General features: G+C 46.7%; 1 protein-coding gene across 6 annotated transcripts in view; it reads right to left on the bottom strand.

Moving 5' to 3' along the window:
- Positions 1-344: 344 nt before the first annotated feature.
- The window catches only part of SESN2 (sestrin 2), a 62,248-nt gene continuing 47,194 nt past the window's right edge, over positions 345-15,398 (bottom strand). For 4 of the 6 annotated variants that reach the window (XM_081202755.1, XM_081202757.1, XM_081202759.1 and 1 more), the window contains exons 3-10: positions 12,462-12,659; positions 10,398-10,580; positions 9,682-9,894; positions 8,857-9,016; positions 8,097-8,212; positions 7,286-7,476; positions 5,747-5,891; positions 345-4,955 (exon numbers count right to left, since the gene is read on the bottom strand). In XM_081202755.1, coding sequence (XP_081058881.1) covers positions 4,869-4,955; positions 5,747-5,891; positions 7,286-7,476; positions 8,097-8,212; positions 8,857-9,016; positions 9,682-9,894; positions 10,398-10,580; positions 12,462-12,659 — 1,293 coding nt within the window. In that variant the 3' untranslated portion in view covers positions 345-4,868. The remainder of the gene's footprint in view (positions 4,956-5,746; positions 5,892-7,285; positions 7,477-8,096; positions 8,213-8,856; positions 9,017-9,681; positions 9,895-10,397; positions 10,581-12,461; positions 12,660-15,398) is intronic. The other 2 variants (XM_081202756.1, XM_081202758.1) reach the window with 1 other exon arrangement.

Here is a 15,398-nt window from a genome sequence, read left to right as displayed (position 1 = left end):
TGTTTGTGGGGAGCCAGAAAGATTCAACCCCAAGAGCACTCTTCCCTCCTGTGGTTTTCACCACCTGGTATCCAGAAGCTTTGCTGATTCCACCTGTGGCATCAGAGCACAGCTGTTCAGGCTAATAGTCCTCTCCTCTGTGAATTTGTCTAATCACTCTTTTAAAGCCATCCAAGTTGGCAGCCATCATTGTCTCCCGTGGGAGCGCGTTCCATAGTTTAACTATGTGTTGCACGGAGAAGCACTTTCTTTTGCAAATGTGTCCACAGGCTCGAAGACGGTTGGCAACTCCTAGTTTCACTGATGTAGGCAAGAACTCAGTTTAAAAACAAGCAGGACAGATGTTTGGAAAAACCAAAAGGCAACTTTATTTCTCAAAAAAAAACAAACAAGAACTGGTAGCAAAGTCACAACACTGGTACAGTCAAGAGTAAATACATTTTTTTAAAACACACACATAACATAACTTATACGGAGCAGAGGTCCCATCCAGGTTCCAGAGGCATCCAAGTCTGTACTGCTGGAGGGGTGGGGAAGGGGGAGTGGGAGGGAGTGAGGTCAGGAAGAGAGAGCGATGGTGTGCATGGACTGGGTTTTTGTTTTTTTTAAAAAAAGTATACTTGATGGCATGAGATTTGAGAATGGTCATTGCACAAAGACTGGGAGAAATGTGAAAGGTAGTGGCACATTCCGGCTAAAGTCACAGACACAGCCTGCTCTCTCAGGATGTTGTGGGACCCTCTGCTCCCCCGCCCCACACTGCACCTCTCAAGGTGGAAACAGACAAAGCTTTCCTAGGAAAGACCCACCTGAAACAGGACACATGATAGTCAATCAACAGAACTGCATTTGGATACGGACAGGACCAGGTTTTTCGCTCCTTAAGAAAAAGTGGCGAGTATCTAAATCAGCTCAAAAAACCGGCTTGGGAAGAAGAGGGGGGTGGCAGGGGGAAGTGAGGAAAAGATCAAAACCAGCTTGAATAAAGAGTCGAGGCCTGCTCAGCTCGGTTTAGTCACGGGCCAAGCTAGCCTTTGAATTTCACAGTGCATTTGCTGCCTTAATGTGCAATACTGCCGTGGGCAAAGAGAACGAGCCATTACGCTTAATGGGGGCTTTGTTTCTCCAGAGAAGCTGAGCAGCAGGCTACTCTGGTGAAGCCACTTCAAATGTATTCCCCCTGTGAAAAACGAGGGGGATGACTTAACCTTGAGTCCTTTCAGAGTGTGGCCTAGAGGTTTAGGTCCTTGCAGAGTCAAGGCCCCACCTTCCGCCTACAAACACCACCACAAGACTTGCTTTGCAGTGCAGGAAGTGTATGAATGTTAACACACAGTGACCGTACAGTGTCTTGAAGCAGAGTTAACTAAGCAGCCAAACATAAACCCCAGCCTTTTTGTTTTTCCACCCAGGGAGCAATGTGTTTCAGTTAGAAGAAAGAATTTCCTTTGCAGTCTCTCAAGGCATCTACAGAGTCAGTCTGGAAAGCCATGATCACTAGTATCTTGAGAGTTTAGAAAAGGGTGGCTAACCAGTGGTCCTCCAGATGTCGCTAGGAACCAATTTCCATCAGCCCCCAGCCAACATGGCCAAAGGGCCAGGAATGAAAGAAGTTAAAGTCCAAGAGTGTGTGGAGGACCACATGTTAATCACCCTGCTTTGAAAGTCAGCATATAAACACCAAAATCATTCTGATCTCTACACAACCAGGTGAAATTTGAGAAATCCAAGGCTCCATACCCAATCTACTGTATTGGGATGGACGGACGGACTGGGAAGCCATGGGGCAGCCAATGTGCCGCCTTTTAGAAGCTATGGACTACAACACCTATCAGCCCCAGCCAACATGGCCAATGGTCCTACAATGTCTGTAGGGCACCATGTTGGCTATCTTAAAATACCAATTCATGTGCTGTAAAGCCAGTCATATGAGGTAGGCCCCAGCAAATGAATCCTCCTGTGTACCTTATATTTGACCAACGAAGGTTGAAATACTGTTTTAGCTTCCCTGCCTATGCCAGCTCTGTGATATCTTTACTTTTCCTAGAGCAGGAACTGGGGAACCTGTGGCCTTCCAGGTGTTGCCGGACTACAAATCTCATCATTCTTGAACATTGGCCATGTTGGCTGGCGGTTGATGGGAGTTGGGAGTCCAGCAACATACAGAGGGGTGCAGGTTCCCCATGCCCCATCTTAAGGCTTATAGAAACAATAAGCATATACTTCCAAAGTCTGGACTCATCACAGGGAGCTCCTAGGGCATATTTACAACATAACCAACTCAGAGGTAACATAGGCTCTCTCTGACCTGAGCAAACCAGGCCTGGGAGGCCAAGTCAAAGAGACAGCACTAGCTTTCAATCAGCTCTGCACCACAACTCCCATCAACCCTTGTCTGCACAGCCTGGTTGGCCGAGGCTGATGGGAACTGTATTCCAAAATAATCTGAAAGGCAACAGGTTGGGGAACACTAGGCTAGATTGAGCAACCTCTGCCCATGCCAGTCTTTCATATATTTCAGGAATGCTCCCTAGAGTCCTGTTCTTCTTACCAGTCAAGCCAACACAGGATTTTCATTACTAAAGTTTAAAAAGGGGGGGGGGGGAGGCACATATATACAGAACAACCAAAACAATCTTGCGGGCATACTCCAGGGGTTTGGTACACGCAATTTCATGGCAACAATCCAAGAGGTAAAAATTCAAGATTGTGAATATGAAAGGAGAAAGCGCCAGAACTTGATATGCATCTACACCACCTTTAGGTGTTAAAACCTTTTGAAATTATGGACATTTAGTTCCTTCTTGAAGTGTAAAAAAACCACACCCACAAATGGGTTAGCAGTGGGGGGAGGGGGGAAGTAGCTTAAGAAACCCAACAAGAGTGTGGTGTTGTTTGAAAAGTTATCTTTAAGGTTTGCTTTTTCACAGTTTAGTGATCTACTCTCTGACCAGGGAAATCAGTTAAGGCAGATACACAGTGGACACATGAAGAACGTGTGTGTGTGTGTGTGTGTGTGTGTGTGTGTGTGTGTGTGTGTGAAGCATAGGGCCTGAATAGGGTCTTTCTTGGCAGGGGGGAACCCTCCTAACTTGAGAGAGATGAAAAGCGCATAATGTAACATTAAGGCATGATGTTTAAATGCTCTCCACTCTCCAGTGGTCAGTGCTCTTTAAATACTTCCACATATTCACATTTCTGGAGACTGTTTTGGCAACAGGTGAGGGTCTGCTCTAAACATGCAAGAGAATGAGGTGGGAGAATGCAGCACACCACTTCAGCCAGCCAGAGAAGGATCACATTTTTTCCATGCCCTCTCATGTTATATATATATATATATATATATATATATATATATATATATATATATTCCCTGCAAGTAAAGGACTAGTATATCAGAGAGAGGGGGTTTAGTTGAGCCTGCTTCCTTCATGCTGGCTCTTTACCTACAGGGACATCTACTTATTTACTGTAGGAGAGCATTTAAAAATGGCACCTCACCTGCAATCTAAACTAGGGCAGAGCATTGCATGGTAAGTGTTACCACTTTATTCTATCACACAAACAGATCAGGCCAACCTCTTCTGAAAATGTTTGTTCAGCCCCCAACTCTGGGTCATCTAGGTGGGCCCATTGTTGCCTAATCAAAACAAAACACAGAGGAACTTGTGGACAGGCCCAGGAGGCAGAGAAAATAACAGCTCCATAAATGCCTAACACCCGAGTTCTGGGATCTGTGAGACAGCCTAAATGCATGCACGCGCACACACACAAACAAAAGTTGGGAGATGATGCTTTTTTAAGGGAGGCAAGCACAGTTGGACATCCCTATCTATACCCCGATTTTCACAGATGCAGCAGCCTTCTGTTCTGGATCTGGTCCTTAAGAATCTGTGTACTCCAAAACTGGTTTCCTCAGCTGAGAGATCTCTCCATCCCTGGCCAGGAGAGACCCTTGCATTTTGCCCACTTTGACAAGGTGAAAAGAAAAAGGAAAATCTGGCCAAACTTAATCACAACCTGGTATTCTTTTGCCCCGTGTGACCTCTTTTAAGCCAGTCGCCATATGGAGTGCAGTGATCTCAGGCAGGAAGCTAAGAAATGTAGTGTAGTCACCAAAATTGCAGTGGGGAAACTGCTTGTTTCATATTATTTTCAGGCCTCCCCCCCACCTTCCAAAGTGTGACCTCCTCGAACATTCACAGTCCTACATTCAAAGTCCTGCAGCAGGTAGAGAAAGGAAAGCCCGACATTGCGACAGAGAGATCTCTTTGGTTAATCAAGTCTTTGCCTCAGCTGGTCCAGCAGCGTTGTCGTTGCAAAGGACATGGCCACGAGATCCGACATTCATTGCACTAATCACCTACTGGGTAGGGGTGGGTGTGTAGGGGGAGCTATCTGAGAGTAGCCACAACAGGAAGCCACCACCAATTTCAACACATGACAGGCCAGCAAAAGGGCATTGGCAAAACGAGCCTTCCAAGATGGAGGCCGGAAGCCTGGCCATCCAAACATGACCACCCTTCTTCCCTGCTGGTGGCAGAGCCAACAAAGCCACACAGCAGGAGGGGGGTGGCTCCCAAGTCTCAGCCGAGAAAGCCGGGGTTAGGCAAAGTTGGTTTTCACCACACGTGTAGAGTTTGGTCTCCTGCACCGCCCTCCTTGGCCGGTCGCTTGGCAGGAGATGCTCAGAACAGTGTCAGAAACGCCACACACAGCCCTCCAAAAAGTCACAGGGGGAGCAAGGTGACAAAAGTGTCTTTCGCAACGTAGTCCAGAAACACGCCTTTGTGTGGGGAGGGGAAGGCTCCCCTGTCCAAAACAGCTGGCCTGCCCCCTTAGGGACAGCAAGGGGGAGCAGAGTCCCGTCAGGTCATGTAGCGGGTGATGGCGCGCAAGGCGTACAGCAGGGCAGCCTGCATGCGGGCCTCCAGCAGAAGCAGGTTGATATGCACCTGGAAGGTGAGAAGGGATAGGTCAGAATGGAAAGGGGCAGAGAACAGAGCAAACATGCCAAGGTCCAGCAGGGACTACCACTGATGCCTGCCTGCGCCCTTTTTAATTTTGTTTCCTTGGCAACTGGTGCTCCTTTCCCCCAGTTATAATCCCCTGATGTTTCCCTGGGGCATTGTGGGAAATTTAAATGGTGACACCCAATGGAACCTTCGCTCAAAAAATCCAAGCAATTTCGGAAACAAAAGCTCTTATGAGAAAGGTACAGGATATATCCACTACAAGTCCTGACCCACTGAATGTATGTATTACTAACTTAGGCCCATTCTTTTCATGGAAGGAGAGGTGAAATTCAAACAGGAAATGAAAATAAATCAGCTCGTTTGAAAGTTTGTGGGACAGGGTTGTACTCCGAGCAGACCTGCTGAAATTAATGCTGCTAACTTAGTTGTGTCCATTCATTTCAATGGGTCTACTCCAGACTAGGAAAAGCCCTGGATACAACCCACAGTGTACAAGTGTGCAGCCATACCCTATAATGGGACCCTCCCTGTGTTGTTGGACCCAAACCTCATCAGCCCAGCCAGTGCAGCCAATGGCCAGTGATGATGGAAATTGCTGTCACACGTCATCACAGAGTGTGTGTTGTGTCCTCGGCTTCCCCGTCCCTGCTATCACTCTCTCAGCCATGAGAAACTCAGACCAGTCTCTTGAGACCCCAGAAAGAGTGAGAGAGAAACAGACCTCCCTTCTCCTCTCCCTCACCCCCCAAGGAAACACCATGTGGCTTTACCTTTTCAGAATGTTTGAAATGCCTCCAGAAGTGAGTGTACATGCGCTTGGTGGCTTTCTCTGGATAGCAGGCCACGGTTTTGATGTAGATTTTCAAGCTGCGCTCCAAGAGCTGGTTCACCTCCCTGTAATCATAGTCGTCGTACCTGGGGGGGGGGGAAGCGCAAAGATGTGAACGTTACGGGGCTGCCTTTTGTCGAGTCAAAACATTAAGAACGCGAGTGGCCCAAGTAGTGCAGCATCCTGTTCTCACAGAGGTCAAGCAGATGCCTAGGGGAAGCCTCCATGCCAGACCCGAGTGCAAAAGCAACTCCCCCCCCCCCATTTCCAGCAACTGGCGTTCTAAGGCCTCTGGCGTTGGTAGCAGAACACAGCCACAAAGTACATCTAATCCTCTTTGAAAACCATCCAAGTTGGTGGCCATCACTACTTCCTGGGGGATTGAATTCCATAATCTAAGCATGCACTCTGTGTAGAGATCCTCTTTCTTTATCCATCTTCCAACAGTAGAGTCCATTTGACGGGCAGCAACTCTCTGGCGTCTTCTGCAGAGGAGCCCTTTCCTGGCTCTGCTCATCAAGGTACTTTAAACTGGACGCGCCAGGGACTGAGCCAGTGAAATTCTGCATGCAAGCACATGCCCTGTACCCCTAAGCTATGGCGCTTCCCAGAGAAATCACTTCTTTAGCCACACGCCAACCAACAGCACAACTGTCCCTTCCCTCTTCGTCTAAGTCAGGGGGTGAGCCCCTGGCCTAATTTCATAGGGGGGGGGTGGCGAAGAAGGGAAAGAGGGTGGGCAGAAAGAGAAACCAGCGGTAGGAAAAGGTTAGCCACCCCGGTCTAGGGAAGCTGTTCCATTCACATGGCAGATCCAGCCGAGGATATGACAGGACAAGTCCTCCCACATCCCACAAACGTGCCTAACATCCGACCTCTCTATGAATTAGGTGACTCAACTACCTTGAGTCACACCTGTTTGGCGAGATCCGTGCAAGGCTAGTCACAGAAATCAATCCAGCCAAAACACACAAAACAGTCAATCTCCTCCTTCAGCCCTATACTAAACAAAGCAACCGGTCTGAGAAGGACGATGGATCTCAGTAGATTTCTTGTGAACCAGGCTATGGTTTGGCATCACATGACTAAGCTTTGGGCTTGTGTGCTTCCTCCTCTCGCCTATGTGTCCTACTTCCTGATTTGAGGCAAACCATAGTTTACATGAACCAGCAAACTAGGGTTTATCTGCAAAGTTTCTTACAATTTCTAATCCCACTTTTCAGACATTTGTAGTTTCCCAAAGGGGTAAGCAACTAATTAAGCAAAATCCACAAAGGATTGATGGCGCACCTGAGTACAAGACTCATCCACAAAGTGCCATGCTATGGTTTGGTGCTGCAAGCAACTTGATCCAATGCGTTCCTTTCTTAGAAGTAATCATTCAGCAAAATAAAGGTCTGGAAAGGTCTCAGGTTAGCCTTGATGAGACACAATGCAGCGCGGAGGGGAGAGGAGGGGAGGGGAGAAAACAAAGTCTTACCGAATGCCGAAGACACAGTGCACATAATTCCAGATGGCCCTCCGGAGCATGGATGTGTCCACCCCACTGTGCATGGCTATGGTGTTATATGTCAGGTTGTAGACCACCTGGAATTTCTCATCCAGCAATTGCCCCACATCAGGATATAGGCGATTGATGAGTGAGTAGCCATGGTCCTCCCAGGTGTAATCCTGTGTAGAAAATGAAACATAAGGACATAAAGTGAGCCTGTTGGATCAAGCCCATGGCCTATCCAGTCCAACATCCGGTTCTCACGGTGGCCAAGCAGATGCCTGCAGGCTGGACTGGAGCCCAACAGCAGTCTGCGATTCTCAGCAATTGGTAGTCAGAAGCATGATGCCTCTGGCAATGGAGGTAAAGCATATGTGGTTAGTAGCTGCTTATAGCCTTGGCCGCCATGAATGTGACTTATGCTCTTTTAAAGCAATTCAAGTCGGTGGCCACCACCAAACAGCCTCTGTGCCACAAAGCCTACTGATGCTCTTAAGTGGTTTGCCATTTTGACAGCTCTTGCCCTGCACTCATCTACTTAAAGTAGAACAATATAGTATTGTAGGATGCACAGGTACTAAGTTCATCTATCTATAAGATTTGAACTCTGGTCTCCAAGGTCACAGCCCAACACTTTTACTGCTACACCACACTGGCAAATATTGCATATTACCAATCTGCTGGATTGCTATCAAAGGACAGAACTGGCATTGCGTTTTGAAGAATGAGGGAGCGGGGTTGGGAGAGACTAGGAACCTTCACACACAGCAGGGACCGTGAATGCATGTGGACAAGGTACCTGAGCTCGGAAAGTCGGGGGCGTCTGTTCTCCTCTCCTGGTGAAATCCTTGTATCCAAATTCTGGGTCCTCCACAAAGCACATCACATTGGGAGGCAGGGAGTGTTCAGCAATGTCTAGTGGGAATAAAGCCCCAAGGAAGATTAATGTGAGAGCATCAAAAACACCTCCCTCTGGACAGTGCTTTCTCTTATACTAGAGCAGGTGCTATGTGCAACTAAGCTGTTCAACTAGAATACACTCTAGAAAAATAAAGGGAGTTTGGAGCCTAGAATTATTCTTTATTCATTTTGCCAAGACAGGATAGGAATGGCACTATAGTTCCCATCTTGCATGTGTATAATCCTTCTCTCACAAAAGGAACTTGCTCTCCTTTTTCCAGCTTCAGTGGCTAAATGCAGAACACATCTGTACTATACATGTAAAGCAGTATCATACCATACCAAACTGTAGTTTGTTTAGGGGTGCTGTGAGTTGTTAGGAGATCCCTATTCCCTGCAGAGAGCCACAATTCCCAGATTTCCCTAGGAAGAGGGACTGATTGTTAAACCACTCTGGGAACTGTGGCTGTGTGAGGGGGATTACCTTGTTGCACTAAGTTCCAGTGGAAGAGTCTCTACTTCCCTTTGCACAGTCTGCTTTTGCTTGTTGACAGCACAGTCACTGGGAGATCCCCCCCTCAAATCTTTTCCAAGTCTAGCAGGCCATAACACTAGGAAACTCCCCACTGAAAAGGCTTGGATCCCATCTGAGAACTTGCCTGTCTTACCCGAGGGAGTAACGAGCAGACTCTCTCTCTTTTCCATCTCAAAGCGGGTCTCCATCTCTTCCTGGGTGACTGCCTCCTCTTCCAGCTGGCACTCTTGCAGAAGCTTCATTCTCTCCATCAGCACTTCTACCTCCTCCATAGCATCTGAGCCCTGAGAACATTGGGACAGAAACCAGTCAGTCCTCAGAATGACGGCTGGAGAGGGGCACACATTTATAAAGTGCTTAATTGGGGAACGGCTGTAGCTCAGTGGTACAGCACCTGCTTTGCATGCAAAGGGGCCTCCAGTTCAATCCCCAGGATCTCCACTTGGGGGTGGGAATGTCCCCCTCTTGAAACCTTGAAGAGCCTGTTGGAGAGCTGTTGCCAGTCAGTGTAGACAACACTGAGCTATATGGGCCAATGGTCTTTACTTAAAAGCAGTGCTTTTTTCCTGGGGGGATGCAGGGATATGCATACCCCTAAATATTTTGTGACTCTAAGTTTGGCCTCATGGACGGGCAGTATTTAAATATGAGTAGGAAAATGAGAGTATCTCTAAACTTTTTTTTTTAAAAAAAAGAAAAGAGCACTGCTTAAGAGTATAAGCTTCCTAAAATAAACCTCTAAAGTTTCATAAGCCACTCTGGAAGCCTTTCAGGCTGAAAAGCAGGACAACGAAGGCTTTCAGGTAAGCAGATATATAATGTGGAAATCACAGCACTCCCAACACTCTCCAAGAATGGACCCTGCCAGTTTTTGGTGCTGTTTTTACTGGGCTTTAAGGGTCCTTAATGCATTGAGAAAAATGGAACCCCTCCTCTTACTGCCACTCACACTGGAACTGTTTACTCCATCCTCCGAGGCCGGACTGCTATCACAACTGCGTGGCGAGGGCGGTCGAAAGACGTGGCCTCCTTCCTGGTCGATCTCCAGATTGATGCCGCAGCCAAAGACGAAGGATGCAAGCGAGTGGTAATGCGTGAGGAGCACCAGAGCCTGGATGAGTTCTGCCAGAGACCAACTGTTGTCGCCCGTCTTCAGGAGCGCCTGTTTAAAACAAAGGGGTCCCCATTTAGTTCCATGCATCAAAAGAAGAACTGCTCATCTTTAAATGGGAAATGAATAATATCTTGCTCAGAACTCTGCTGTACATAAGGCTGGCAAGGCTGCTCTGTGCTTCCTAAACAGCAGGGCAATGGGTTTCAACAGGTGGCAGGGCAATCTACCTGCCCCCCATCTGATGTCATGTGATTGACAGGCAGGTTGTCTTGCCCAACAAAGATGGTCCATAGGGTGGTGCCAGATAATGATCTGGCTCACAGACCAAAAATGTACCCTATCCGTGCAACAGACAAGAATGGTCTGACCGGGTATGAGTCAGCTTCATATATTTGTATGTGAATCACTTTCTGTGGCCTGCCATTAACAAGAAAATGGGTGAGTTTTTTAAAAAAGCAATGATCTTATGAATCAATACACTGTCCTCTGTGGAGTTCTCAATGGATGTTCACGCAACTCCCAACTCCTTCCTTCCACCCTCAGTTACTCACCTCAATGTGTTCCTTGGTAATCAACCAGGGCCGGTGGGCCAGGATCTTGTTGATTTCGTTGAGGTTCCTCAGTTTCTGTGGGGCATACTGCAAGCCTCGCAGCCACTCTGGGTCCCCACCCACCTGTAGGAACTCCCCCATGTGGAAGCCAACCAGATAGGAACACTGATGTCTTGCAGCAGCCTGAGAAAAAATGGGGTAACTTAATAAGAGGGGTAACTCATAAAGAAATGCAGGAGAACAGTCTCTGCCAGGAATCAGAGTACATGGCCACATTAACAACACGGGACCCAGATTTGGGGGAAAGCTTCCCACTGGGCAGTGCTTAATTAGCCGCCCTGAGCCCAGTCTTGGCTGGGGAGGGCGGGGTATAAATAAAATTTATTATTATTATTATTATTAATAATAATAATAATAATAATAATAATAATAATAATAATAATTTCTAAAAACAAGGGATACACAGGAAGCAGTTTTCTACTGCCAAGACCATCGGCCCACAACGCTTTCTCCAGCTTGGTGCCTTCTAGACTGCTCGGTTCCTAGCCAGCTCCAGCCAGAGTGGCCAATGGTCAGGGATGATGGGAGTTGTAGTCCAGCAGCATCTGAAGGACAATAGCCTGGGGGAAGCTGGTCTACACCAATGGACAGTGGCTCCACACAGGTTCAGACAGGAGTCTTTCCTGGTTGAATGTGGAGGTGCCAGGAAGTAAACTGGGGACCTGGCCTTCTGCATGACAAGCACACGTTCTGCCACTGAGCAGAGGTGCTACTGAAGTGGACCCAGGTTAGCCATGTACCTCAATTTCAATGGATCTTCTCTGAGTAAGACCAACATTGAATGCATCCCTACGGCTATAGGGCCACATCCGCACCAACTGAAGCACAATTATTACCACTTTGTTACGGCTTCCCCCAAAGAATCCTGAGAACTAGAGTGCTGTTAGGCAAGCTCTGTCCCTCTCACAGTAATATTATTCCCCAAGTGGCTTAACAATACATTCTTCTTCCCAGAGAATTCTGGGAACTGTAGGTCTAGGTGGGGAACAGATGTGGCCTAAGAACTCTCAGTACCCTTTGCTAACTACATTTCCCAGGATTCTTGGGCAGACGGACGGGGGGAGGGGGGGAGAGACGGACCATGACTGTTTAAAGAGATATGATACTGCTTTAAATATGCAGTGCAGAAGGGGCCTCTAATATTCTAGGTCTTGTGAGGGAAATCAGTAAGGAGTGTGCAGTTAGGCAACACAAACACACAAAAGTGACCAGCAGCCAGAGGGGAATAAGATGGGAATTTAATCAGGATGATTTGTTTAATGGTTATGAATGAGTCACATACGGTGGCAAACTGATTTTGTTTTGCCTAACTGCCAATCACATTACTTTTTAAAATGTTACATTTATAACTTTTATTTGATTCTCATTTATAATACCTTACTTTCTGATGTTCAGAGGCTATTTTGTTTAGCTGTTTTCTATCTTCCACACATTTTTGTAGCTGATTCTATGGTGTAATGTTTATTTTGATACTAAAGAGGATTCAGAGGACTTATTATTTTGATACTAAACAGGATTTATTTCAATGCTTAGCCATGTTTTAGGGAATGTAGAAATGATCTGGGCACTTTTTGTATTTGCTGTATATTTAAGACATTTTAATCTATGCCATAAACTGCTCAGAGTTTTGTTTAAATAGAAGCAGCATGTAGGCTGTCCAAATAAATAAAAATACAAAGTGAAACAGTGATAGAAACAGCCACTCCATTTAAAAAACAAACAAACAAACAAAAACCTGCCATTTTGTGGGTGTTGTTGGGGAGTGGCTGCCTGGGGCAATGCTATGACCACTGGAAGGATTAGAAACAACTCTGAGGTAATTCTATTGTAATTCATAACACAGAATCTAAACAGGTGCAGGGATAGCTAGGGAATTGAAGAAGAAGAAGAAGAAGAAGAAGAAGAAGAAGAAGAAGAAGAAGAAGAAGAAGAAGAAGAAACATTTTAAAATGAGGTGTTCTTTAACATCTACACTCAGGTTCCCATTTCTCCTCAGTCACTCACCATGATGGCAATGTAATGGCGCTTGTGATATGGCAAAGGCCCATCCATCCGCAGCAGGAGGTACTGAGTTTTCCAGAAGCTTGTCAGGTACTCAGGATGCAGCCCCATCACCATGGTAATGTTATCCACCCTGCCTGTGGAAACAAAGGCCTCAATGAAGAGGCGCCGCTGGGCACTCTCTACTCCTTCTTGTAGGATCTACAACAGGTTAAAAAAAAAAAAGCAGGAATGTAATGGGTTGTCCAGGGGAGCTTCTTTTATTGAGCATTCGTGCCTATTAGCTTGCAAAAAGCATACACAGAGGTTAGATTGCATCCAGTCTTTAACGGGGCATTTGTTCACATTTATTTGCAGGCAGGTTATATGGTGAAGAGCTCCACTAGTTTTCACAGTGCGTTTCCCCATTACTTCCCTAATCACAAAAAGTACAATCCTTTATGAAAAGTGAATTTGTTGTGCTGGGGTGACAAAGCGCTTTAATTCACTTTAACCGCGCAAACCTAGATTTCCCAGTATGCACTTGAAACCCTCCTGCAAAATACTGAAAGTCTGGAGTGCCTATATAGTTTTTGGAGCTGCTAAAAGCACTTCAAATACACAATGTCAAATACACAATGTTACCAAAACAACCCTGTCCAAGTAGATTACCATCTCTATGGGCAGATCCAAATCATACTTTTAAAGGACATGACTCCCTGCCCCTGACTAGAACTCTGGGAATGGCAGCACCCCTTTCACAGAGCTACAATTCACAGCATCCTTAACAAACTACAGGTCCCAGAATTATTTAGGGGAAGTCACTTGTTTATTGCTCTGTATTTTATGCTTTTTTAATGTTGTAAGCCACCTTGAATCCCAACTTGGGGGAAAAAATATGATATAAAACTATTAAAGAAATAAATCAACGTGCTTTAAACATGCACTGGATGAGTTTCAAACGTATGAGGCAGATCTGCCCCTACTAAAGTCACAGAAAGTCTGCAATAAATCAATTCAATTGTCACAGCTTCACTTGAAGGAATCTTCTCCTTTACAGAGAGAGCAAAGCCTGGCAGACTTTTTAGCCAACTCAACATTGCACTTTTCAAAGTTTATTGAGCAAACAACTTTGAAAGAGAAAGAGAGAGAGAGAGAGAGAGAGAGAGAGAGAGAGAGAGAGAGAGAGAGAGAGAGAAATTTAGCTGTTTCCCACAGCAGCTGAAGGGCTCAGCCATCTGATGCAATCGGGTTGTTTGTTCAAATTCCAGGCCAAAGAAACAGCCACCACCAACAGCCCAGCCCATCACACACCTCCTTGCCCCTCCTGTTTGGCAGGGAAATTTCAAAAAACACAGCTCTCTCGGTTGCTGGAATCAAAATCCTGCCCGGTGACGTCTCTGGAAGCAGATACTGTCCTTGTGGCCAGCACCACAGAGCTGTCCAGGAACAGAACCCATATCATTTCCCCAGCCAGACCAGCCAATGGCTCAATGGCTCTGAGCAGCACCCCCTGTGAAGGTGGGGAGAGGAGCTGGCACTAGGCCAGAGAGAAAAGGACAAAGGGGCAGCTGTCAGCCCAGAAGGACCCCCCCACACACACCCAAAGGCCGCATACACACCATATATTTAAAGCACCCCCTCCAACAATCCTGGGAACTATAGTTTGTTAGGGGTGGTGGGAGCTAAAGCTCTGCTGGGGTAAACTATAGTTCCCAGGACTCAGGGGGTTGCATTGAATGTGGTGTGTGCCTGCAGCTGAAGTCTGTAACAGGAGCAGAGTCACAAAGGATTTGAACAGATTTATGCTGCCTGAAGGGTCCCCCCACCCCACCCCATGGCTTGAAAGGAGGGGTGAGGACGGCATCTGATGGGTGCAACAGTGGCCAGGGAAAGGTAGCTGACACTCAGTCTTTTGATAAGTTGTTTGTGCATACACAGGGAGGGAAGGTCACTCGATAAATAAGGAGATGACGACATCACAGGGCAACGCTCACACATGTGTCACTCCCATCACAGGAAGAAAAAAAAAGCACAAGGGTGGGGGAAGCCAAGGACTTTGCTGTGGCAATAAGCAAATAGCACTCCGTGTTATGTGTTGCCCTGCTGGAAAGCTAGCAGGGCTGGCTGCCCCCCAAAAACCAGGAAGGGGTGGGGGTGGTGATGGGGAGGGATTAACACCTCAGATGACTCTGAACCCATGGCGGGCAGTTTTGCAAGATTGCCAGAGGTCAGGGAAAGAAACAAGTAAACAATAATCCATCTCTGTTGCTTTAGGCAAGAAAACCACCATAGAAGGGGGCAACCCTTCTTCAAGGTGTGAGGAAAACATGGGGGAAATACAGGATATTTATTTTTATTTCAGTGCTGGTGGTGAGAGGGATTGATTTTCATTTGCAGCCTCCCTTCCTTCTTCCCAGTTAAATAGGCAGCACCCCAGAAGCAACACAGTCGTACCTTGCATCCCGAAAGCCTTGCGAGTTGAACAGTTTGGCTCCCAAATGCCACAAACCCAGAAGTGAGTGTTCCGGTTTGCGAACCTTCTTTGGAACCTGAATGTCCTCCGCGGCTTCCAATTGGCTGCAGGAGCTTACTGCAGCCAATCAGAAGTCGTGCCTTGCTTTCTGAACGTTTTGGAAATTGAACGGACTTCCGGAACGGATTCCATCCGACTTCCAAGGTACCACTGTATTTTGACACACACACAAAAATATATCCTATATATACAAATAGCAAACTTGTTCTTAATGCAAATCCTTATTTAGGCAAAATAGTACCATCCATGCATGTGGAGGAGAGAGATGTTAGCAGACCCAGGGGAGCGCCAAGATTTGCAGGAATACAATTTTTTAATTTGTAAGAATAAAAAGTCAAGTGGATCCCTTTACCCTCCCAAAAAAGCTCACTGACAGCCAAGCATGCTTAACAGCCACAGGAACAAGGTTGGTAGGGGGGCAACCG

This window comes from Podarcis bocagei (assembly GCF_964188305.1).
Source record: "Podarcis bocagei genome assembly, chromosome: 7".
Lineage (NCBI taxonomy): Eukaryota > Metazoa > Chordata > Lepidosauria > Squamata > Lacertidae > Podarcis > Podarcis bocagei.
Note: the sequence above shows the minus strand (reverse complement) of the source record. Positions and strands in the feature narration are given on the sequence as shown.